This window comes from Corvus hawaiiensis, chromosome 30, assembly GCF_020740725.1.
Source record: "Corvus hawaiiensis isolate bCorHaw1 chromosome 30, bCorHaw1.pri.cur, whole genome shotgun sequence".
Classification (NCBI taxonomy): Eukaryota; Metazoa; Chordata; class Aves; order Passeriformes; family Corvidae; genus Corvus; species Corvus hawaiiensis.
The window spans coordinates 4,064,797-4,088,934 of record NC_063242.1 but is presented as its reverse complement, the minus strand read 5'-3'; the positions used below and the strand labels follow the sequence as shown (position 1 = coordinate 4,088,934).

General features: G+C 39.1%; 1 protein-coding gene across 3 annotated transcripts in view; it reads right to left on the bottom strand.

Annotated features, from left to right (window-relative positions):
• CTNNAL1 (catenin alpha like 1) overlaps positions 1-24,138 on the bottom strand; it is a 58,073-nt gene that overhangs the window by 16,999 nt on the left and 16,936 nt on the right. For all 3 annotated transcript variants that reach the window (XM_048289470.1, XM_048289472.1, XM_048289471.1), the window contains exons 2-8: positions 19,456-19,645; positions 13,138-13,325; positions 8,393-8,512; positions 6,155-6,244; positions 5,683-5,853; positions 4,452-4,652; positions 2,488-2,574 (exon numbers count right to left, since the gene is read on the bottom strand). In XM_048289470.1, coding sequence (XP_048145427.1) covers positions 2,488-2,574; positions 4,452-4,652; positions 5,683-5,853; positions 6,155-6,244; positions 8,393-8,512; positions 13,138-13,325; positions 19,456-19,645 — 1,047 coding nt within the window. The remainder of the gene's footprint in view (positions 1-2,487; positions 2,575-4,451; positions 4,653-5,682; positions 5,854-6,154; positions 6,245-8,392; positions 8,513-13,137; positions 13,326-19,455; positions 19,646-24,138) is intronic.

Genomic DNA, 24,138 nt, shown 5'->3' with positions numbered 1-24,138 from the left:
GCTTGTGACACAGCCTTAGGAAGGTAAAATGCACCTTTTCTACAAGGAGATGGGTCTTGAAGAAGTCTCAAACAGTCTCCCTACACTCCCAATAAGCAAGGAGAAGTTTCTTGTTTAAACACACCCCTAAATGCAGGCACACACTCAGACATTGTGCTGTGAAGGGCTCTGGTTGCCAACAGCTACCAGTGACAGCTGACGCTAGTTCTAGTAACTAGTCAGTAGGTTTACCTGCACCCTGCAATCAGCCCCATCTTAAGAACATTGGTAAAACCAAAATAGCAACCTCTTTAGAAACAGCAGAGTATGCTCATAAGACTATTACGAGTCTTGTAATACTGCACTCACTTTGCTAGAAATACACTGACCACAGAACAAACTTAAGTGTTCAAGAGAAAGTATTTTTCCAGCTCTTACGAATGCAATGAGCTTGGAACTGACTCCGTAGAGAAGAGTGTTTACTGGAATGGTATGTTGGGGTTTTTATTCCACTGGACTCCATTTTTACTCCTGTCCTCTGGCAGTACTTCCTGTTCTTCTGGATTTGTTTTTTAATTTCACAAAAGACAAGACAACTGAATTATTGCCTCAAAATTTGTTGCAATTGTTTTTGAGGGGGAAAAACCAGCTATGACAACCTTTACAAACTATTTATATAATGTTGCTCACATGGCATTAAATATTAGCACAAATCACTAATCCCAGAAATGAAGTCAGCTCTGAAGAAAGGATATCTGAAAGGCTTGTAATGTTGGAGCAGGAACTGGCAATCCTCATTTATATGTAGACTGCACAGAGATTACCTTTTCATTACAGATTCTTTTCATCCTGATCCAAAACAGAAATATACTTCTACTTAATGCTGTCTCTGATCATTAGCAGGAAATTAGTCTCAAGAAAGGAATATAACTTTTGTTTCTTCTATGAAAGGACAGTTAGGTGAGAACTACTTCAACAAGGCTGTCTTTTGTTCTCAGTCACTCAGGCTCTCAAAAAAATTTTAATTAGAGTCGCCATATCTGAATTTTACCAGTAGAAATCCTGGTTGCTGACTGGTACACTGCAGCCCCCCAAGTCAGACTGACAGGATAGCCCTCAGCCATGTACAGAAGGCATGGCCACTCTGGGATCAATTCAATCACTACACAGAGAACAACAAAAACGACATAATTCTCTGAACTTACTTCTAAGAACGTGAATCCTTTCTTTCACACACCATATTCCAGCCCCCTGTGGCTTTATGGTCTATGCAATTACATAGTTACATCCTAATTTGACTGGGAACTCCTCCACCTCATTCAGCACCTGGAGACAATGCTACTCAAAAGGGATAATCTTACAGTTAAAGCAGCTGAATGCCACTTTGGAAAAGCTCTGCTACTCATTTCCTACATAATGGTGACCAAATTACAAACCAGCACATAATCAAGGTCCAAAAACTGTGTATCCTCCACTTTCTGGAGCCGAACACTCTGCCTGAAAGCAGAAGTGCAACTGAACTGAAACAGATTGAAAGCACTGTTCAAATCCTCAGGACAGCTGCAAGAACTACAGTCCAGAAGACAAAATTTCTCATTTTCCCATGGTAAAAAAGAGGAGCATGATTTTTTGAGCAGTTGAGGTTTTCCAGTTACAGCAGCTGACAGCTCAGCCTAAGCGAGTTCACCACACTTCTCTAACATCTTTGCACTGCTCTGCGTTGAAACTCTCACTGTTCTTAATCTTCATTTTCCATCTGTTTAAAAGAACAGCACTTTGAAGCAGTTGAAAAGATAGCTGAGTAATGTGCAAATATTCAGGAAGCTGCCAGAAATCAGATTCTGTATTTGCTTCAATTCTGTGGAACAGACAAGGCAGCAATGCTATCCTTAATAGGAAGGGTGAATACCCTGAGCAGCAAGTGCAGTCCATCCCATGTATCAAATGAGGCAGCTATTCCATGTGTGTATGCAAGCTGACCTCAGCATACTTGCACTTAGGAAAAGAATAATGATTTACCACAGACACAAACACAGCTGCCAACTGCTGAGAAGAAAATCCTGAGTATAAGGCACTGTCATGGCATATTTCTGCTAAGGAAATCAATAGGACAGGTTAAGTACAAATAAAGTACAAACGTAATTTATTAATTTGGGCACGCACTACAAGAAAATGTATTTACAAACAGTGATGTATGCATCCCCAAGGGAAGTTTGCCTTTACATTTAAATTAATGATTACATACTTCCAAATTAACAATTACATACATAGTACTTACTTCCAAACACCTCTTTTTTGTGGGTTAGCAATGAGCCTATGCATCTAGCAGATTTCTAATCAGTAAGGACAAAGATGATACTAGCTCCCTGATGTAATTCTGATACGGTTACTCTTGTCTACAAATAGACTTTCGTCTTCTTGGGCACAGGATCCCATTTTACAACTTCACGTATGAAAAGTGAGAAATTCAAACTGTTGTTCAGGTAATCTTGCTTAAGCTGCACTTACCTCTCTTTTAAGTTCATTCATGCACTGGCATGTTTTTAAAATGGCTACTTCCAAGTCTTCCATGAGATCCTTTGTCTTTTGGTTTTGCTACAAACCGAAGAAAGAAACCAACAAGACATTACACAAATAACCCAGCAAACCCCACACATGCATTCACATCATGTGTCATTAGCCCAAAAAGCTTTAGAAGACAGCCTTTTCTTTCCAGATGAAATGCTTTCACTTGAGCAGCCTGTGTATATTCTACTTGAAAAATTCTTTTATAGAAACATTTATCACCAAATTAAATCTAAAACCAATAGCGATGCAATCTAATTGACTGCTTCTGTTCAACAGGAATTTATTTCTACACCTCACTGAACTTTTTTCAGGAAAAGGGTTTCCTTCAGCTTGACAACTGCCAGAAATCTTCTGCCTGACCATCCTAAAGTGAAACAAGCACTTAAGGCTTTTTTTTTTTTAATATATAAACATCCTTTAAAAATAAAGTGGTACCTAAAATGTTATACCAAACAAACTGAATTATGGAATTGTTCTTCAGAACATTCACCTTGCAATGAAGCTGTTGAGCTGCAATCAAAAATCCACCTCACTGAGCTGTTACTATTTTATCTGCTGCTATGTCTTTAGTCACAGCTAGGCTGGGTTATTTATTAATGAAAATACTTAATGCATAAGCACGCATGTGCACACAGAAGTATTTTCACAGATCATATATATGCATAATCTTGTACTAGGCTCTCATTTCTACCACTTGAAATGTAGCCTGTAAATTATTTAGAGGTGATTATTTTCCACCAGTAATAGAGCTTGGAAATACACAAGTGTCCTGGTTTTGGCTGGGATAGAATTCGTTTTCTTTATAAATCTGGCATACTGCTGCTTTGGATTTGTGATAAAAGCAGTGCTGACAACATGGTGTTAGTTATTGCTGAGCAGTGTTTACCCAGCTGCCTATGAGGGCTAACCACCAACACCAAACTAACACAAGCTAAGGTTTAGTTTTCCTACAGCTAAAGGGAGTCTATGCAATTAATATTCTACATGTGTCTTGTTTGTTGTAACAATATTCTGTGTTATCAGGAAGATTTATATGCCCTTCAAACTGCACTACTGCATTAAAAACACCTGACTGCAGTACCTGATTCAAAGAGGGGGAAAAGGAACAAAAATGCTTTCTCATAAGAAATACACTCAGTTAAGTAAATATCCTATACTAGGACACATCTGCCGTATTTCAGAGTGTTGATAAGATTTTGTGCTATACATCTCCCCAGGAGCAAGACTGAAAGCAAGTCGGCATCAAAACCAGAATCAGCATTTTCCATCTCTGCTTTCACTTCCCCTGTTGCATATATCTTCTATCATTTTCAAGGAAAAAGTAAGACAAATGACAGAGGCAGGCTTAATATGCTTCTTCTCTAAAAGCTACCATCATTTAAATAACGCAAAAAAGGACAAACAAAAATAGCCTGGTCTTATTGTTTCTCTCCTTCTCCATAATATTCAAAAAACAGTCAATTTTTCAGAATGCTTCCCTTTCCAACAGTTTAACTGTTTTCAATATCCTGTTGAAAACAAGAAACAAATCTGTGGTCCCTGCTATGGGATCAAGACAATTGAATTCTCTGAACTACTCCACCAAAAGACCTCACTGTTTAAGACTGTGCAATGATACTTCTGTTAACTGCCTTGTTTCCACTCACATCTTCATTAAAATTAGTCTACTACCATCGGCAGCCTAATTTAGCCATCAGAGAATCAATGAAACAATACCACTGGGGTAGGGGAAGGACAGAACATATGGAAGCTGCAGAAGCACAGAACAAACTGTAGCTTCCTTGATCAGCTCCCACTGTGAGGAATACACTCAGTTCTCTCTTCCTAGACCAGAAGAAAGACTGCATTAAAAATTTCTTTTCAAAGTAGAGGTGAAAAGATTTACTTTGCTAAAAAGCTCTTACAGCTTGCATCCACACTGAAACCAGCTGCTCTAGTTCCATTTTAGCCTGTTTAGACAGCTCCAAAATGTGTTCTCTGTGCTCATGACTGGTATAGGCAGAGTCTGTGAAGTCTTCTGTATGTTCCAGGATAACCTCCAGCATTGTTGAAAGGTTCTCTTTTGAGAGAAAATAAAGATTCTCACGGAGACCTTCCACCTTGTTCTGAAAAAGAAGCACATCAGTTCCTTGAGAATTTATATGATTTGGTTGTGACACAAATGCAGAAAGCAGATCCATCATTTTACATTTTGTTTTTCTCCTTAGTGCTTTTTAAAATTATTCTCTTATTTTCCAAGTAATCAACAATTTGCTTGTGTCCAGACCGGCAGTACAGGACCTTTTTTTTTAAAGTGATAATGAAATCAGTAGGTTACTCCCCCCTTATCAGGAATAACAGCAGATTGTTCTATTGCTGAACATCATTGTTCTATTGCTGTCAATAAAAAGTTTCTAAGTTCAGTAAGGTTCAGAAATTAAGTAAGTTTTCCAATTTTGTTTGATCCTTCCACATCCATATAATCCATTTTGAGCAGTTTTCTAAAAATGTGTACGTAGCAAATTTAATACTTTGGGGCATTCTCAGAAAATTTCAGTGGAAATTTAAAGGGGGGAAATAGATAAACAAATAAATTGAATCAAAGTGACAGGCTCAAAAGCAGTAAGCCATGGTTGCTGATTAACTGTTCTTAATGGAGTATGAAATTTAGAGAAGCCTTTATGAGGAAAAAAGTCAACTGAGCTACAGGATACAATTTCAATTCAGAACATTTCTTTTGAATGAAAGTTTGCTCTTTTAAATGTTTGTGTGCATATTTTTGCATGCAGTTTTAAAAACACTAACAATTACAAAGCAAGAATTCTCAAACAACAACTATTTTATTGAAGGTCTAATCAGAACCTGATACTTCAGTTTATTCAATGTCAAGACATCACCTCAACAAAACGTTAGAGTTCTGAATGCATGCTGATTCAGAAGGAGATGGCAAGTATCAGGAGGTGCATTTTGGCAATGACTATTAAATTATAGTCACCTCTTGTCAGATTCTGTAACGTTTTGGAACAGTTATTTAAGTCAATGCTGCTGAAGAGATGCAGCTCTGTGATTTCAAATCTAAACCCACTTTTTTTTTCCAAAATCCTAGTTAAGAGGGACTTTATTGGCTGTAGAAAACAGTACTATTTCTACTCTTACCTTGAATTCTTTGATGCCAGAATATATGCTGATGGGGGCCATTTCATTTTCTCCATTTGGTCTAGAGTCAGTTACAATTTCTATTACCTGTTCCAAAGCTAGTCTCATCCGATGAAAAACTCCATCTTTGTTAATACGAGCAGATTCACAGTCTGGGTGCCTCAGACAAGTCTTTTTAAAGAAAGTAAAGTAACTATTATGAAAGAGTATATGCAGTATATTGAAATGAATACTTCCTGCTAAGGCAAGTCTAAAGAATGTGTTAGAATATGGTGAATTCTTTCAGTTAAACTGCTGTTAAGTAGAATTCACACCATTACTCAGAATATAAAGATCTTCTTTCCCTATTCTTTACACTTACACCCTTCTTCAGCATGAACTCTGAAGTGGGGCTGAGAGAGGAGAGTCAGCTCTCCTGGCAGATGTCATGCTTTGTGATTTAGCCAAGTTGTGTAGGGGTGCACATACTCACCTTTGAAGCAGTCAGGAGCATCATAGTGCACTTCTCAAGAACAGCCCTAGATGCAGCCATTCTAGCCTTTTTCTTCTCATCCTTCAAATCCTAAACACCAAAAGGAAAAAAAAACCTCAGACCCAAATATTACATAGTATCTAAAATATTAACTGCTTGTGAGACCAGAAAAAGGAAACTCTCTTGCAGGTGAATGGGTTGTGAGAAAGCTTCCTAATTTCTGACAACTGCTATTTTCAGCCTAACTCATGATCTAGAACTTACTTTTCAGAAAGATTTTAGTTTATGCATTTATTCTTGGCTCTATTCAATTCAGATTTCAAAGAAGGAAGATCTCCAAGATACAGAGCATGTTATGTAAACTGTTGCTAATTTTGATACCTTTATCATAGAGCATTATTCATAAAACAGAAAAATGAGGTGAAAAGAACAGCCGACAAGAAATATTTTCTGAAATGGAGGGGAGGGTAAGGTAGAGACAGAGAACACCTGCTTTTCATTGTACTGCAGTGGAGGAAATGTAAACTAAATCTTTTTTCTACTTGAGTGTTATATTTGCTACATACCAGTAATAAAGAAAGCCTTAACAGGCTGAAAAAGCAATTCCTCTGTATTTCTCTGCTTTGAGTACAGAAACTTATGAAGAACTTTTCAGGGAAAACTGAACTATACCCCCAGCAAAGTTCATCAAAAGAGGAAGAGTGCAGAGAATCCCTCAACATGCAAGGGGGTCTAACAACGGGAAGAACTTAGAAAGCTACAACTATGATCTTCTCACTGCTCCCAAAGACAGCTAAGTGCTATCTGAGTGTTAAACAGGCAACTGAATGGGACCATCTGAAGGTTTACAGGATGTAATTAATCCTAATATACCCTAGATTAACAAAAACACACAGATAAATCACGTCAGAAGGCTGCTTTGACATTTTTATAATGTTTGTATTTAGCAACTACAGAAAATCTTTAAGATCAAAATCACATTAAAAAAACCCCAAGCCAAAAAAACAACTGCACAAGAAAACAGTTAATTTCTGAAATTCTGACATTACACTCTGATAAATCTGATGGCACTCAAGAATTTACGGCATACTTAAAAATCCTATGAGGGATGTTTCCTCCCCATAAAACTAGTAGTGCCACATAGCAGCCTACACACTGTAAACTGAGTGTATCAAGAAAGTCCTGAGACAATTGAAAAAGTGGCAATGTAGCACTCTTTCCAAAGGAGTCAAGTAGGCAAGGAAGGGAGAGCAAAAGACCACTTAACACTGAAAATGCAAAATAGTTGAAAAGAGTACCACTTCCTAATAAGGCATGTTTCTCTTTCACAGGAACAACTGCTTCAGGAAAAAATACTTCAGGGAAAAACAAGGAGAGCTCACTTTCAAGCAGGTATTTCCTTTAATTTTAAGTAGCTTTCCCAGTAATGGTTCTTTGACACCAAGCACACACACATCAACAGTAAAAGGAAACACAGGATGTTGGCCAATTTGTTTATACAAACTGAATCCTGAATTTTGCTAGATATTAGAGACTCTGTATATTTATATCGAATCCTGGTTTACCTCTGAACAGAGGACTGGATTATCAAGGGAAAGCAACTAGAGTTCACAGCAGAAGTCTTAAACCTCAGCAAATCCTTTAATATACATGGAAGTAGCAGGAAAAAAAGCTTTTGGTATGAATGACAGGCTTTGAAATCGTAGCTGCATGTGAGAACTAAAACTCATAATAAGAACATAAGAAGGTTTCGACCGAAACCTAGAAAAATATTCCATAATAATAGTAATAAAAAATCAAACTCTAACAAGCCACCAAGCAGATGCTTTATTAGAATCTAAAGATTTCATGTTTGGAGTTTTCTGAAACAATGAAGTCCTTTCACTATGTGCAAACATCAAATAGTTCTGTCAAGTAACAACAGACAAACTCTCTACTAGAGTAACGAGCCAGAAAAGTTAGAGCCAAAAGACAGTGACTGAAGCCAAAGAAGAATGCAAATAACACACACCCAGGCTTCTGGAAGGTCAGGTCAAATAATGCAGAGATATTTCTCAGGCTGAGCTTTAAGATCAAAAGATGTGTTTTGGGTGGAGCAAGGAGAGGGTAGGTTCCAGAGACAGGATACCAGCAACTGTTTTGTTTTCTTTTATCATCCCAGAAAAACCTGTATCTTCCTGATAATAAGATGAAGATGATACTGTGCAACATCTCTCACAACCTTTTATTAATACTTACATTTTGCCGATCTCCAGTTAAATGGGCAAACTCCACCATTTCATTTCCAAACTGGCTGAATATTTGTACAAACTCCTGGAAACTACTGACTTTTTCTAGTTGTTCCATTGTTGCAAGAACCTGCAAGATAGGAGAAAATACTGTAGATTATCAAGATGCTAAAAAAACCCATTATCATTGAACTAGGAGTACTATTATTTACAGATGCTTCTAAGTTGTGTCATTTAAAATGTATATATTTTGTTACTATTTAAGCATTAGTAACAGCTGGAAATCAAATGTAAATTATCATGCTTCATTCAAAATGAGTCATTTGTTGTCAGCACTCAAAAAACACTTTCCTTGCTCCTTACAGTATTAAGAGTAACAATATTAATGAATTCAGTTTCCAGATTCAGGAAAAAATGTGGTTTTAAATTTAATATGGCAGTAACAAGTGCAGATTATATTCCTGTGTTATATCCCTGTGTTGTAAGTCTCTATTTCAGACGCATAACTTTTAAAGTCTAAAATCACTGTTGTGCAGACAGGTGTTTCAGTGGCTCTGTACATTAAAAAAAAAAGGCAAAAGAATTAAACAAAACTAAACACAAAAGTTAGAAATAAGTTAATACACAGTTTTATACTTCCCATAACAACCTACTCTAACACTGGAGATTTTTATTAGTTGCATATAAAACAAAGAACTAAATATACGCAAGTTGTATCAAACTCTTACTCAAGATACATTAAAGCGTGTAAAGTCAGCATTTTTTAAAACATTCAGCAAATACTATCATAGAGCTTATAAATTACTGATTACTGAAGGTATCCTGTGAAGTCACTACATTACGGATTATAACAGAGATTAACATCTGCTTTTTTCAGGTTAGACATATACTTGCTAATCTCAAAGGGATCTTTCAAATCCACTAAATGTCTTCAGAAGGGAAAACACTAAAAGCAGTTCTTTATTGTCGTTCAGACTGGAGATAAGACACCACATGAAAATTTAACAGACTGTATTTGAAAGGGAGAAACTTCAACTTATTTTTCCTTTTCTATGCCAAAAATACCTTCCCCTCAACTACAAAAGCAGTGTACACACCTGATTATGACAAACTCCCCCTTCCCAGCAACCTTGGCAAACTCTCCTAGAAGCACCCATTTGTTTGTGATAGAGCAGCTGTTCAATCTCAGTTGTAAACTAAGTAAAGCAAATGTTCCACTAAACCCTGTGACTGCTGTGGAACTGACTGTTTATCAAGCAATATTAGACTGCAGCATCTGCCTGAGTATATTATGTTGGGCAGCCAGTTCCACAAAGGCTGTAGAAACAAGGACTTTCCTGACTGGGATGTTGATGCATGAGAAAGGCTGGAGTGTGAAGGACTTGGAAGGAAGATGCACAAATATGTGAAAACAGCAGTATGAGAGTGGAAGAAGGAGAGAACCACAGGACTGGGAAAGTGAAGGTGTAAGAAAGTTAATGTGGATAAAAGAGGAAAACATACAAGCTAAGGTTCCACTTTCTCTTCTAAGAATAGATAAAAAACCCTATTAATTATGCTCAACCATTCTTGGTTTAAGCAAGTGTAGCACTTTATGAGTATGACCTTGCTTTCAAACAACTCTGTTAAAGTTTTCTGTGTTTCTCTCATTACAAATTTCTTGTCAAATAAAAATTTCAGTGAAAGCACATGCCTTTCCATTACATTGAATAATTCTAGACACCCCAGGCAAAGCTGACATTCCAAAAAACTGTACAGACAGATCTAAATTTATCTAAAGCTTATTCAAGAAGCTGTTCCAATGCAAAATACCTGTGATGTCTTCATAATTTTTCATTTTAAAACTTCAACAAGAAACATGCAGATAGTAATGAAAACGTACAATTTTATTTAAAAGGTTAAAAACACGTGAAAAACCCAAGGCTGTAAGTTCTTATTAATATCTAAGTTAGCACTAGATACTGCACAGCTACTGCTGCAGGATGAATGTCGCCTTGCAGACAGCAGTCCTAGGCTGACATCACTTCAGGGCACATCCATATTTTGATCCAAAACAAACAGTGCAGCAACTCCTCCACTATCTCTCACTTCTCTGCTCATTGTTCTGGCTCTCCTAACCTGACTGGTGACAGTGAGTGGAGCAAAACCTTAAGCTCACTGATGCAGTGACTAAGTCTGATGGACAATGAAACTCATGTTGTAAGGTAGGAAAGACGTGGGCAGGGACAGAAGAAAATGTATGCAATCCAAGAACACAAGGACAGCATATATGGTGCAGAGGATTTGGAAGCAGGAATCTGGATCACTGGGGATCATCAGCCAGAGGCTGGATTCTGGTATAGATCACCACTCTGGAAGACCTCAGTCACTTCCCTCATCTGTCTGAGGGATTGGATGTCCAACCGCTCATCTGTTTTTCTAACCTTTGCCCTTGATTGACTCTTTATTCACATGAGGAAGATAATGACAATGAAAATAAAGACGTTCAGAAAGAGGCAGCAAAAAAAAAAAAAAAAAGGCAATAGAAGTTTAGTATTTGGGATTCAGTCTCTAAGATAAAAATGGAGCTGAGATCTTCTGGAACAGTTACCCATTTCAAGAAGCCAGAATCTTCTCCAGCTGGCAGTACTGATGATCCTCTTCCTACCTTTCCATCCTCTTTGCCACATTACACTATGCTGTCTCAGTGTATTTGTGTGCACTTCTTAAGCCCCTGCCCGTATTATCCCTCTACCACAACATTTCCTACAGAAAGAACTATTTTTGCTATCCATCATAGCGGTGTCTGACACACTTTTCAGGAGTGTACTCTATAAAAATTAGGGTATATATAAATATTAGGCCTGCTTAAGACACCATCATTTGTTTAATCTGTCCTAGAGATGTGAATCGCTCTACTGATACCACAGATGGAAGCAGACTTTCCCAAACATGTGCAGTATGCACAGAAAGGAGAATGCAGTAAAACCCAAGAGACCACAGAGACTAGCTGTGTCCTGAGGTGCATCAGGCACAGCATTGACAGCAGGGCAAGGGAGGGGAAAAAAGGGGACTGAGGGGAGACTTCACTGCAGTTACAACTTCCTTGTGAGGGGGAGAGGAGGGGCAGGCACTGATCTCTTCTCTGTGGTGACCCGTGACGGGACCTGAGGGAATGGCCTGAAGTTGTGTCAGGGGAGGTTTAGGCTGGATATCAGGAAAAGGTTCTTCACCCAGAGGGTGTTCAGGCACTGGAACAGACTCCCCAGGGCAGTCTCACAGCGACAGCCTGACAAGAGTTCAAGAAGTGCTGGGACAATGCTCTCAGGCACATGGTGTGACTCTTGAGGTATCCTGTGCAGGGCCAGGATCTGGAGTTTGATGATCCTCATGGGTGCCCTCAAACTCAGGATATTCTATGATTCTGTGCCTATGGCAGTCAGAGTCAGATATACTTACTCCGGACTATGAGATTGCTTGAAATGCTTTCAAAATTAAATGCTGCACTTAGGCTTACTATATTCACATCAGTGTATATATGATGACATTTTCATACATGTTTAAAATTATCAGAAACCTAGCCTGCACCTGTAAGGGTATATCCCTCCTTATCCGTTTCATGATGCATGCATTTGCACAGTTGCTCCATAGCCTAAATCTGTGGTACCACACGCCACTTTTGGAAAAGTAAATTAATTAGGATTACTGCATGGCTGCAGACAACAGCAGAAAAGCAGCAGAAGGTATTAAACGCACCACAAAGTACAAAAGAAGACCAAAGCTGCAAGTAACTTCAGCAAACTGTTATTGATAAAACTGCTGCCACCTGAATCAACCACTGGGAGAAGAAATGAGCACAAAGACAGCAGATCAGTGCTGCCAAGTCTCAAGTCAGAGAGAAGCAGGTAATTTCACTGGTTTTGAATCCTGGAACTGAACTGTCTTGGATCTAGGCACTGCAAAATAGAGACCAGTCAGTCTGGAAAGTAAACTGGGACAAAGGAATAGAGACAGCATGAGGAGTCAAAAGTGGAAAGAGGGGCACTGCTCTGGATTACCAGTTCAAAACTAATGGAAAACCCCAGGCCTTATCAGGTTATCATTTTTCAAAAATGAGATTTTTCTATTTTTGTTTTAGCACATTGTGAAGAAAAAAATGGAAGGGTATCCTACAGGCAAGACAGTGAAGTCTGCACTGCATGAAATAGATTACATTTGAGGTTAAATGGGCCTTCATACATTATTTAAACCAACCAAGGAGTTTCATGCTAAGTTTCAAGACCTAAATTAAACTGCACAGAAACCTTTTAGTCTGTAAGCCTCACTTCACTAGCACAGAATTTTATGTGCATTCCTCACAGCTTTTTGCTTAGATGCCATAATGCTCTTCTTGTCTCGATCCTGACAGTACAAACATCCTGTCATTAGCAAGTAGAAGCTTTTATTGACCATTTTACCAACAGACATTTTTCACTTCACAGCAAATTTAAAGTTAAATAAGCAGTAACATAGCATCTTCTCCAGCATACTTAGTGAATAAAGCAATACAGGTGACATAAAACGCAGAGTCACTGAGTATTATTTTAATCCTACTGACTTAGAGACATCCCCTTTCAGATACCTGGTAGGTAAACATGTACAAGATGTGCATTCATTTTTATCTCTTTATTTTACAATTCCTTCAGAGAGACAATGAAAATATCACATCATTTACCATCACTCTTTTGCACTGACTGCAGGCATCAGTTAAACAAAACAGAAAAGAAGCACAAATACCTTGTTTCTGGAAGTTATAATTTGCTTAATAACAATCCTGTCTGCTAACACCAGCACCTTTGTGACAGAAGAAAGCAACAATCTTGCAGCTTTTACCACACCCGTTTTGTCCGTAAAGATTGTAATGTGGCTATCAGATTCAGGATGATCCAAGCTTGCCACATCTGTAAGCTGTGCAATTGTTTCACCTAGAAGAAAAAACAAAAATAAAGTAACTTTCCATACTTAGAAGAAAGTAACTTTTACCTCTGAGGGATAAGACAATTTCAGAGCTACCTACAACTCTTTATTTCATTTCACTTCCTTCGACTGACTGTTGGTGGCACCCTCTCCATATTTAAATGTGGATTACTCTTCACTTATACCTTATTCTTCCATCTGTACCATACACTAATTTTCTTAAAGTAATCTACAGATATCTGAGGGGGGGAGTGATGGGTGGAGTTGGGGAGTGTGGAGGGAGAAAACATTAATGGGTGGTGTTTTTCTGATTTTAATAGCAAAAGTCAAACCAGTGGCCACACTTGCAGGATAATCCACTGAAAGAGTGGGATGCAGCAAGAAAGAAAGAACTACAAAGTCCCCTCCACTTTCCAAATTTCAGTCAGCATTCCCATAATTTATGGATTTCCTATTCCTGTAGAAGTCTCCAGGCATGAATAATAAAGAGATTCCAAACAGTAACTTCATAACTTCCAAGACTGAAGCATTATAGTGAGACTACTGCACTTTACATTCAAAGGAGGGCCACTAAACAGGGCACTGTCAGAGACAGGAGAGGAAAAAAAGGCAAAGAAGTGCTGATTTTCAGCTCATCACTGTCTTTTCACTCAACTTGCATTAAGTTAAATAAATAGTTAAACAGGCTTAATTGACCACTTTTATTTTTTAGGCAGTTAAAAATTCTACATCCAATGCAGCTAAGGGATTTCTTTATCTGAGAAAGAAACACAGACCCTATCCAATTAAATCTTCTGGAGTACCCCAGATAATAGTACAACAGACGGAAGACAGAGCAATTTGCTAGTCTATAACCAGAGAAGGGCTGCTGGGAGACTGAGCTCAGGCAAGCTCTGAGACATGATTTTTGTTAGCATGCAAGACAAGCTGATCAACCCACAACTGACCTATAGATCGTTCTTGAAGATAAAATCCAGGAGATTTGATCAAATTCCCTATGACTCATCTTCAAAACCTCAACTAAAGTAGTTCACCTAAGCAGGCAACATACTCCAAAAGCCTGATAAAGCCAGTGCTCCTATATGAAGAACCTGCACTATTCTGGTACTCCAGAAATACCACACACTATAGAACAAGGAAAGCGTGACAGCCCTTCAAACGACAGAGCTCCACATTTCATAATGTTTATGTATCGATTTCTCTGATAATTGTAATCCCTTGGGTTCTTAAGCTGCCTAAATAGGTATTACATTATGGCAAGGAACTTCCAGTACATTTGGTGGGACCAGGCTAGGTCACAAAAGGTAAGCTCCAAATAATTAGGGCATCAGTCCAATATACTGTACTCTAGTATGGTCTGAGACAGTGAATTCCACAGCTGAAGGGCCTGAAAATGAACAGAAGCAAGAGGAGTTATAAAAGTACAGCTACAATTCAAAGGGTGAGGGGCAGCCAGATGCACTACCAGTGAAGCTGTACGACAAGTCTCTGGTCAGGCAAGGAAATCATTTGCCAGCAAAACACATTGGGCATTGCCTTCTCCACAGTCCAATTCATTTCAGTTCACATCAGTCTCTAATTGTTCACCTTTGTCAGCAGATTAATCTATTTCTTTGACCTCACAATATCTGTGACAACATAAAATGCTGTAGAAACACACAGAGAACAATTAAAACAGATGCAAAGTTCATTTGGTAACCAAGAAAGGTTGTACATCATTATCCCATTTCGTATGCTACGGGATTCACCTTCTTGAGGATGAATCAAGTCATAGGTGGAGCAGCTAGTCATACGAAGAGATATCAGGGAACACTGAAAGACCTGCAACATCTGCCTGTCAAAAACTCTAGTCAGCCCTAGAAACTCCAGACTTCTGGTAACAGAACCAAGGCTTCCTCCTCTGCCTGTAGATCTGCAACTACAGGAACAGGAATTAAGCCCTGGGAGTAAGCTATGAGGAACAAGACCTGTTAGGGTGAAGAAATGGAGCTAGGAAAGCTACACCCAGCTGGGTATACACCAGTCCATAAAACACATCTGAGCATGTCAGAGAAACAGTTCAGTGCTACTGTAATTCTCCTATCATGGCTGAGAGATTGTGACCATTGGGTGATATTTCCAATGACAGGAAGACAACTGTCACATCCATCTCCAAGACGGCTAACAAGAAAAAAATCAGGCAATTGTGGACTAGTCAGCCTCACATCAGCCTCCCGGATTATCACTAAAATAATCTTGGAAGTTATTACCACATGAAGCAGAAAAAGCCCATCAGGAAGAGCCAGCACAGACCCGCCAGGGTGAATAGTCCCTCACTGATCTGAATGCCTTCTATGATGAGATGATACTGTTTTTAAAAAGAGAAAGTAACGGATGCTGTGCATCTCAGCTTCAGCAAAGCCTCTGACATGATCTCCCGTAGTGTCCTGATAACTTCATCAAGAGATACGGACTAAGTGAACAAAAAGGTGGGTAGAAAATGAACCTGACTGTTGGGCTTGGGGATGCTGATAATGGGTACAAAGTTCAATGGGCAGTCAGCTTCCAGCGGTGTCCCTCTGGGACTGGGAAGAGTTATCAAAACTATTCCCTGGATGATGACTCAGCACATTCAGCAAGTGTGTGAACAATACCAAACTGGGTGAGTGTCTGATACTGTGGAGGGCAGGGCTGCTAGACAGAGGGACAGGCTGAAAAAAAAACCTATCTGATAGAAAATGTGAAGTCCAACAAGGGTAGTAATACCACATCTAGGCCAGGGTAACACCACTCAGCCCTACATGCTGAGATCAGCTGTCAACAGGGAACTTTTGTGGGCAAAGACATGGAGGGCCTGGAAGACAAAGAGTTGAACAGGAGTCAGCAATAATGGCCAGCTGCATGTGAAAGGCTGCAGATAATTCTTCCCTTCCTTTTGGCACTCGTGAGGCAGTATCTGGAGTACCATGCCCATTTCTGGGCTCCTCAGCACCTCAGCTGACATAGTGGAGCAAGTGACAGAAGGGGAGAGGCGGAAGGGAAGGAGTTTGTTGTGCCACAGGAAGAGAAGGCCAATGGCAGAGCTTTCTGTGGTCCACATCTATCCCCCTAGTGGGCAGGTGTGGAGAGACACAGACAGAGCGACCCCAGTATGTACGGCGATGGAACAAGAAGCACAGAACAAGATGTAAGAAAATACTTTTGCCACAGCAAGGGTAGTCAAACACCCTTAAGGATACAAAAAAGAAGTAAGAAATGAGAAGTGCACAAGATCTCCATTCTTGAGAGTTAAAATGGCCCTTATGACTTCAGTTATTCTGTAATATTTATTTATCCATTTAAATTTCTGTTTTTCAGCCTTCTTAATTTAGCCCTCTCTGTACTAAAACCCAAGGCAAAAATAGGAGAGAGCTATTTATTGCTTTTATTTTACTCCATGTCTTCCTTTAGGGCTACATAGTCAACTGGCAGAGAATACTGGAAATGTTATGACACTAACTCATTCCTGACATGTGCTTTTCTCTTTTAAATTAGCCCTAGTTTTAGAGAGAAAAAAAAAAATAAAAAAAATCACACATGGGCATCTAAAATGTGCTTCTTTAAGTTACATTCCACTACTATACTGTCACTGTAAACATTGACACAGTGCAAGAATGTTAGGCAAAATCTGCTACATGACCCTCTGCGGTGTTTTCGGATTCTATTTTGAGTCAATCAAATTACAAGGTTTATTACAAGGAAATAGTCATAACAAGTTTGAAACACTTCAGATCACTGATTATACCCTTCACAAGAGACAGATACAACATCTGTCATCCTTCAAAGCCTCTGAAGGATATGCAGTTGATTTAAAGACTCCCTACTTTTCTTAGAAACTGAGATGCTTAATGTTCTCAATCCTTTTGTGTTGAAATCTATCTTCTATGCCTAACAAAATCTGCATTTCTGAGACACAATCTAATTTATTGGCTAAAAAAAAGTATGAACAGCTTTACCAGACTCTCTGCCCTAAAGAGCAAAGGTTTTCTGCTGCCTACACCCTCAGAACATAGATTCTTTAATACAAGTCAATAGTCTTGGCTATAATTGTCCAGGAAATTTTTTTGGCTTGCTTGGGAACACCAAAGTTATTAAAAATGGCACTTGAGCAACTGTGTTCAGAAACTGAGTTCAGAGGACATTTATCCATAAGAATTTATCTGCTCAAAGGATTGTGTTGTTACTTTGTCCAGCACTGAACAGTCCACAGAGGTAATACTGGCACAAAAAGCCCTCCATCAGACAAGTAACCAGGAGCAAACTTGTTTGCTGTACTGAATTTCCCATGTAAGTCTTCAGTCAGATCTCAAATGCAGGGAACAGCTGAGCCATGCCAAGGTAAATGTGAGGCTGACAGAAATGTAAACAGCCCATATCTTCACTTCTCTAGACTGAGGCTATTACTGCGTAGCAGGAAATAAAACTTACAATGCAAAAGAACTATAGTCTTTTGCTGGGATAAAATACCACAGACTATTTTTACATTCTGAGCTCCTCCTGCATACAGTGATAGGGAGAAAAAAACATTTAACCACAGCATAACTGGCAAAACAAGAAAGAGAAATTCAGACTGCACTGCTCTTCCAGCAGCTGAGATTATCGATGTGAACTTTGGCAATTTTGGCTTGTCAGCATTTTACTTGGATCTCTGAAGAGAAAACACATGGTTCACATAACAAATGGAATGATTTTAAATTAGGACATATCTGTTTGCAGCCAAGTTTACTGGAGCAATAGGAATTTTCAGTTTAAAGTTTATCCAGAACAGTTCTTCAAATCACAAGAACAATCATTCATCATCAGCGTGTTTCTAGACATTGTGACTCATTGTTGAAGGATTTTCAGAGGATTTTTTACAGCACCATGCCCAATTTCTAAGTTTCTCCTTTTCCTTTTAATCACAAATAATAGTATGAACTGCATCCCTGAAGTCTGAGGCCAGAACAGCGATTCAGCAAGACATGTAACACCAGTTAGGACAGCAAAGACAAGTTTTTCAGGACTGTGAGGTCATTTCAAAGATAAAAACCAAACACCCACCCAAGCCCCCTATTCAACTTAACAGATCAGTTTTAAGTACAGTAACCCATGTCTTGGAGTAGAGTACTGCTCCATCCTGCAGTAATCAAGACATTAGTGCTGAAGGGTTGTTGAAGGGTCATTTATTTGTCTCCACAACAGAAGTTCAAGATTGTCTCCCTGAAGCTGCAGCAAGCAGAATGTCTGTCACACTTGCAGGTTCATCCACCTGCTCAAACTGGGAAAACTTCAAGTAGAATTTCCCAAAATTCAAAAGTATTTGAAAGCAAAAACAAAACCTCACCCCACTAACAACAAAAGGAACATTTTACTAGATGTCATCTTGAAGGGTTCACTGCAGATCTAAGGACATGCATTTACTGAGGGCCACTGAAATATTATGCAAGGAATAGTACTTAGTATCTAGGAAAGTAGTTTCTAGCACAACACAGATATTCCCTTACAGCATCAGAGAATGCAACCCCCTGCTCACCTAGACAGAGTCTTCTGGGAGAAGGAGAGTGACAGCAGGCAACTCAATTATCCACACTTCACATTCAATTCACACACACAGCAACTTTGCAACAAAACCTGAATCCAGCAAAAAGGCAAGCACAATATGATTTTCGTTCTACTGAAAGGAGTCATCACATGACTGATGTGAGTCATCTTACAGAGTGTCCTGATGAAATATGGGTTGACACTGACCTTCATTCAGACACTGAGATTTGGAATGCAGTGACCTCAATAGCATAACACTCAAATAATACTCCGCTGTTTTAACTTGGCAGCAATAAACTGTAAAGTTGTATTCCCAACACTCAGCTCTTTGTCTGTAGTAACATCATAAAAAAAAGAGCAGTCAGGTAATTCCTTGTGGCAAATGATCCTCTAAAAATCAAAGCCAACACACAATTCCATTCCCTATTCGTAAGATGACAGTAATTTAAGTAAGTGACAAAATCAGGTAACAGATCAGGCCTTGAATGAACCAGCAGAGGAAGGTTAAGCAATTAAATAATAAAGTTCTTACATTATGCCTGACACTAAAAATAGTGTGCCAAAAATGGCACAAGTACAATTTCATGAGTAACTACTTACCTGCTCTCCTTGCCTCGATACAAGCAACACTCATTTCCTCCTTCAGCTCATGGTTTTCGTTGGCTATGGCTTCACCCACAGTAACAAATCTCCCGACTGCCAGGTTAACGGCTTGGCCCACTCGCTGAATTGCTTGCAGAGTCTTGTCTGAACGCTTTGGTTTATCCTTATGATTAATAAGAGTAGTTATCTGCAAACAGGAAGAGTTATTTATTAGAACATTTTAACTTTAATACTAAAGGCAAGTTTTGAATTGAACTCAGTAATAGATTTTTACAGTACTTCACTAATAAAATGTAATGTTGTGCTATGCCATGAAGTATCATTTAACTTCTCAGAGAATGAAAAAAAATTTGGAGTATAGTTAAGGTTGCTCATTTTCTGTGATCTCAGTTTATCTCAAATGAACAGAGGGATTTTTATTTTTCTTCCCCTCCCATTTGCAGTATTAAAATAAGCTGCCCTGGGTCTCAACAGCCTTTTTCACACTAGACACAGCCCTTCCCCCGTTAAAATATCCACCATACTCATAACTTAAACACCCTCAATTACACGTTTCCTAGAATTTAGAAGAAGGTTGCCATTTAGATTACAAGTTATCAGCAAAACAATTTGTGAGGACATTCCTATTCTGAACTCCTGACTTGGCTTTTCCGACCACTGTAGAGCAATACACGTTCCCTCTTGGATCACACAGGCTGGAGATCAGCTGCACACGGGCTGCAGGAGACTGAAGATTTGTCCAAAACACCCAACATGAGGAAACAAAGAAATCCTTTCCCCTCACAGAGGAGAAAGGCAGGATTGCAGAAGCAGCTTCTCAACCAAGGCATTAGGCGAACATGAGAACAGTATGGAATCCTGCCACCCACAATTAACTAACTATAAACTCCATTACAAACATGAGCTTTGCATTCTGCTACAACAACTATTTTCTAGTGAGAAGCAGGACAGAAATAAAACTCTGTAGTTTCAAACATCCTAAACCAGCATAAAAACCCAACAAAAATAGTCCTGACTGTCCTTGTCTCCCACTCTCATGTTTGCAATGAATTCATCTGATGTGGGTTAAATCTCAGTTGTGGAGAACGTGATGCTTGTTAGTCTTCCCCATAACCAGGTCCCCAGACATGTTCACTGCATAGCTTTATGAATATTTTTGGTGGGAAACAGTACAGCCTGGAGAGAGAAAGATGAACAGAAGTGCTCCTTTCAGCAGCAGTGTAGAACAAAATGCCCACAGAACTCCACTGTAAGCCACATCTCCAGGAACTCAAAGATGTCTGTTGAGAGAATCTCAGAATTACATGAATTACTTAAGTGTCTGAACATCTTAGCTATATCAGATTGATCACAGATGTCTTTGCTGCTCCTCAAAAAAACAAAAATCATCATTAACTCATACAGTCTCCTACCAGTCAAGCCTGTTGTGGGACAGGAGCACACAAGCTGTACCTGTAATGCTCACTTCAGATTCAAGGACATAGCAGGAAGCAGTGTAAGAACTGTTCTGCTTCATGATTTGATCGATGCCCAAGGTTTACCCTTCAGATATCACTGAGTCGTCTTTCTGGAGAAAAAAAAGAGTGGTGGTGTTTAACACCTCGCTGAGGCTGGTTTTGAATGCCAGAAGCTGGTTTAGCCAAATTTCCAGTATTAAACCCTTTGCAGTGGGAAATGTCAACACTTCATAGAGGGCTTTGCACACACAAGAAAAATAAAAAAGCCAAAAAAACTAAGAACAGTGCTGCCCTATGGAAGAACTGCTATGAGAATAGAAGAATATTTTGTTCTAGTACAAAACATCAGTATACAAATGCATTGTCTGCCCACTGTCTTCTTATATACGCCCTACTCTTCCAACATGTACCTAAGCCACAAGGTCTAAAGGAAGGCCACTTTATATAATTCATACAATAAATCTGTCCCTGCAAGAGTCCCCTGAATCACTTCAACTCCAATGCCTATAAACCCCAGATGCCTTTCCAGTGAAAAGATCTTCTTACAACGAAGACAGAGTCCTATTAGAAAGTAAACTGAGGAAACATCTGAGCATCGCCAAATCCATTTTAGATGAGGAATGACATTCCTCAAAACACACAATTGTCATCACTTCAGTGGAAATCCAGACCAACATGAAATTCATAGTAAAAACAACTGCATTAGGCAGCTCCCCTGAATTCTTGCATTGTAGATACTTCAGGTATACAGAATTAACAAATACCCATCAGCAGCTAATCTAACAGTGCCAGCTGGTGAATTCTTGAGTAGGCATGGCTAGCAAGCCAACTGAGAGCATTAGTCCAAATGCTGAGGAAAACCAAATTGACAGAGGGTCACAACTGTGCTTTTTCAACTGGTTTTTAAGCAAACAGCAACTCAATGCTGGGTTAATATTACATTCATATAGTTATTGACTTCTCAGAAGTACACATAAAATAACACTGGCCTAAAACAAACTGCAAGTTTACATACTGGCTGCAAGTTTACCTCCCACAGCATTTTACACCAGTAAAAGTTTAAACATGTTCTGCATAATCCTGAAAAAAAATGCATATGCAAATAACACTGCAGAGTGAAAGGAATCCTACTATCTCTTACAAATCATCAAGGGCATTTATTTTAATTCCCATATTACTGCAGAGGTATGCAAGTAATAAAAACCATGAAGATATCACAGCTTAAATTTCTTTTTTAAAGTCTTACAAAACACTCTAAGGAACATGAGTGCCTTTTACATTTCTATCATTTCTTTAGCATTCTCTTCAGAGGGCATCATAATTTTTGCAGAAAAAACTCCTCTACTACCCCTGCCAAAGTTAAGCAAGAACAAGCAGCTGTTTTGACAGGTCCATCACCAGTGTCATCTTAACCTCATGAAGTTCAACAAGGCTACATACAAGGTCTTGCACTGGGGCTGGGACAATCCCCAGTACCAGTGCAGGCTGGGGGGATGAATGGATTGAGAATAGCCCAGCAGAAAATGACTTGGGGGTACTGGTGCGAGAAAAATTGGACATGAGTCAACAATGTGCTTGTATTCTGGGCTGCATCCAAAGCAGTGTGGACAGCAGGCTGAGGGAGGGGATTTTTCCCCTCTACACTGCTCTGGTGAGACCCCACCTAGAGTGGGGTGTACAGCACTGGGGTTCCCAACAGAAGAAGGACATGGACCTGTTGAAGACAGTTCAAAGGAGGGCCATGAAGATGGTCAGAGGGATGGAGCACCTCTCCTACGAAGACAGGCTGAGAGAGCTGCGGTGGTTCAGTCTGCAGAAGGCTCCAGAGAGACCTTATAATATATAAAATGCATATTTTGTGAGTGGCGTTTTAATATATAAAGGTAGCTTAGAAGAAGATTAGGAAAGACTTTTTACCAAGGCCTGTAGTGACAGTAGAGAGGTCAATAGTTTTAAACTAAAAGAGGGTAGATTCTGATTGGACTTAAAGAGGTTATTTTTCACCATGAAGGTGGGTGAGGCACTGGAACAATTTCCCTGAGGTGTGGAAGACCCATCATTTTAAGAGTTCAAGGCCAGGTAGTTTGAACAACCTGGGGCTTTGATGGCGCTTTGAGTAACCTGGTCTAGTGGAAGGTATTTCTGCCAATGGCAGGGGGGGCAGAACTAGATGGTCTTGAAAGGTCCCTTTTAACCCAAACCATTCTCTGATTCTATGACCTACTCTAGACACCCACGTGAGTAGCTTGTATATGAACATTAAACTCAGCCTATGGTTATACACAGCAGCTGAGGCTTTGCAAATATCTCCTGGAATAATGAACTCTTAGCTGAGTAACAGAATTTCTTCTCTGACTGGCTAACATGGGGCCAGTATAGTAACTATCTTAACACTGGAATGGATGGAAGTTTGTTGAGCCCTGTAATTTTTTTTTCTCAGAGAAGTCAAAAAACTGTATGGATTGACAGTTAAAAACAACCATGGTGAGAAAACTAAAACAGAAGTTGGTCAAGAAGTTTGAAACATCACAGCAAACAGCTTCATGCAACACCTCTTTCAAGTGTGATCAACATTAGGTAGCAAATGCAGCCTGTACTGATATCAGATTTGCATAGGATGTTTCCTATAAAAAACTAAGCAACAAACAGCCCTGAAATAGGAGTAGGTAGGTCATGATAAAAGAAAGATATGAAATACAGATCAGTTAAAAAAAAAAGGGCTGGGTTTGGTTCTAGAAACGTGAGTTACACATACCAAATGTAAAATGCTTAATAATGTCAAAGGCATGAGGAAAGCTGTTCTGATACAAGAAGGGCTTCTCATAACCTGCCACCTGCAGAAAACACTGCTGTACAAACCAGGAGAAAGATTTCTCAGAATTATGCATTCTCATTCCCTCAGAGAGTGTTAAGAGTGACAGGTACATCCCCCATTTCAAATCAAGTTTTGAAAAAGCAGAGGTAATAGCAACTGCAGTTTAGGATTCTTTTCAAGAATTAATTAAGCTTGTGATTAACAGTCAGGGTTAAAAAAAAAAACCAAGATCTTAACTTAGCAAGGAGAGGAATTTCACTAGTTTGTTAAGTGAAGGAAACAATTCTGAGTTGTGCCTCAGAACACAAATACAGCAGTGAGCATTAAAAGGCCAATAGGAAAGGCTTCTAAAATAAAGAATAAGCAAAGGTTTTACTCCTGACTTTTAAACAATATTTAAAAAAAAGA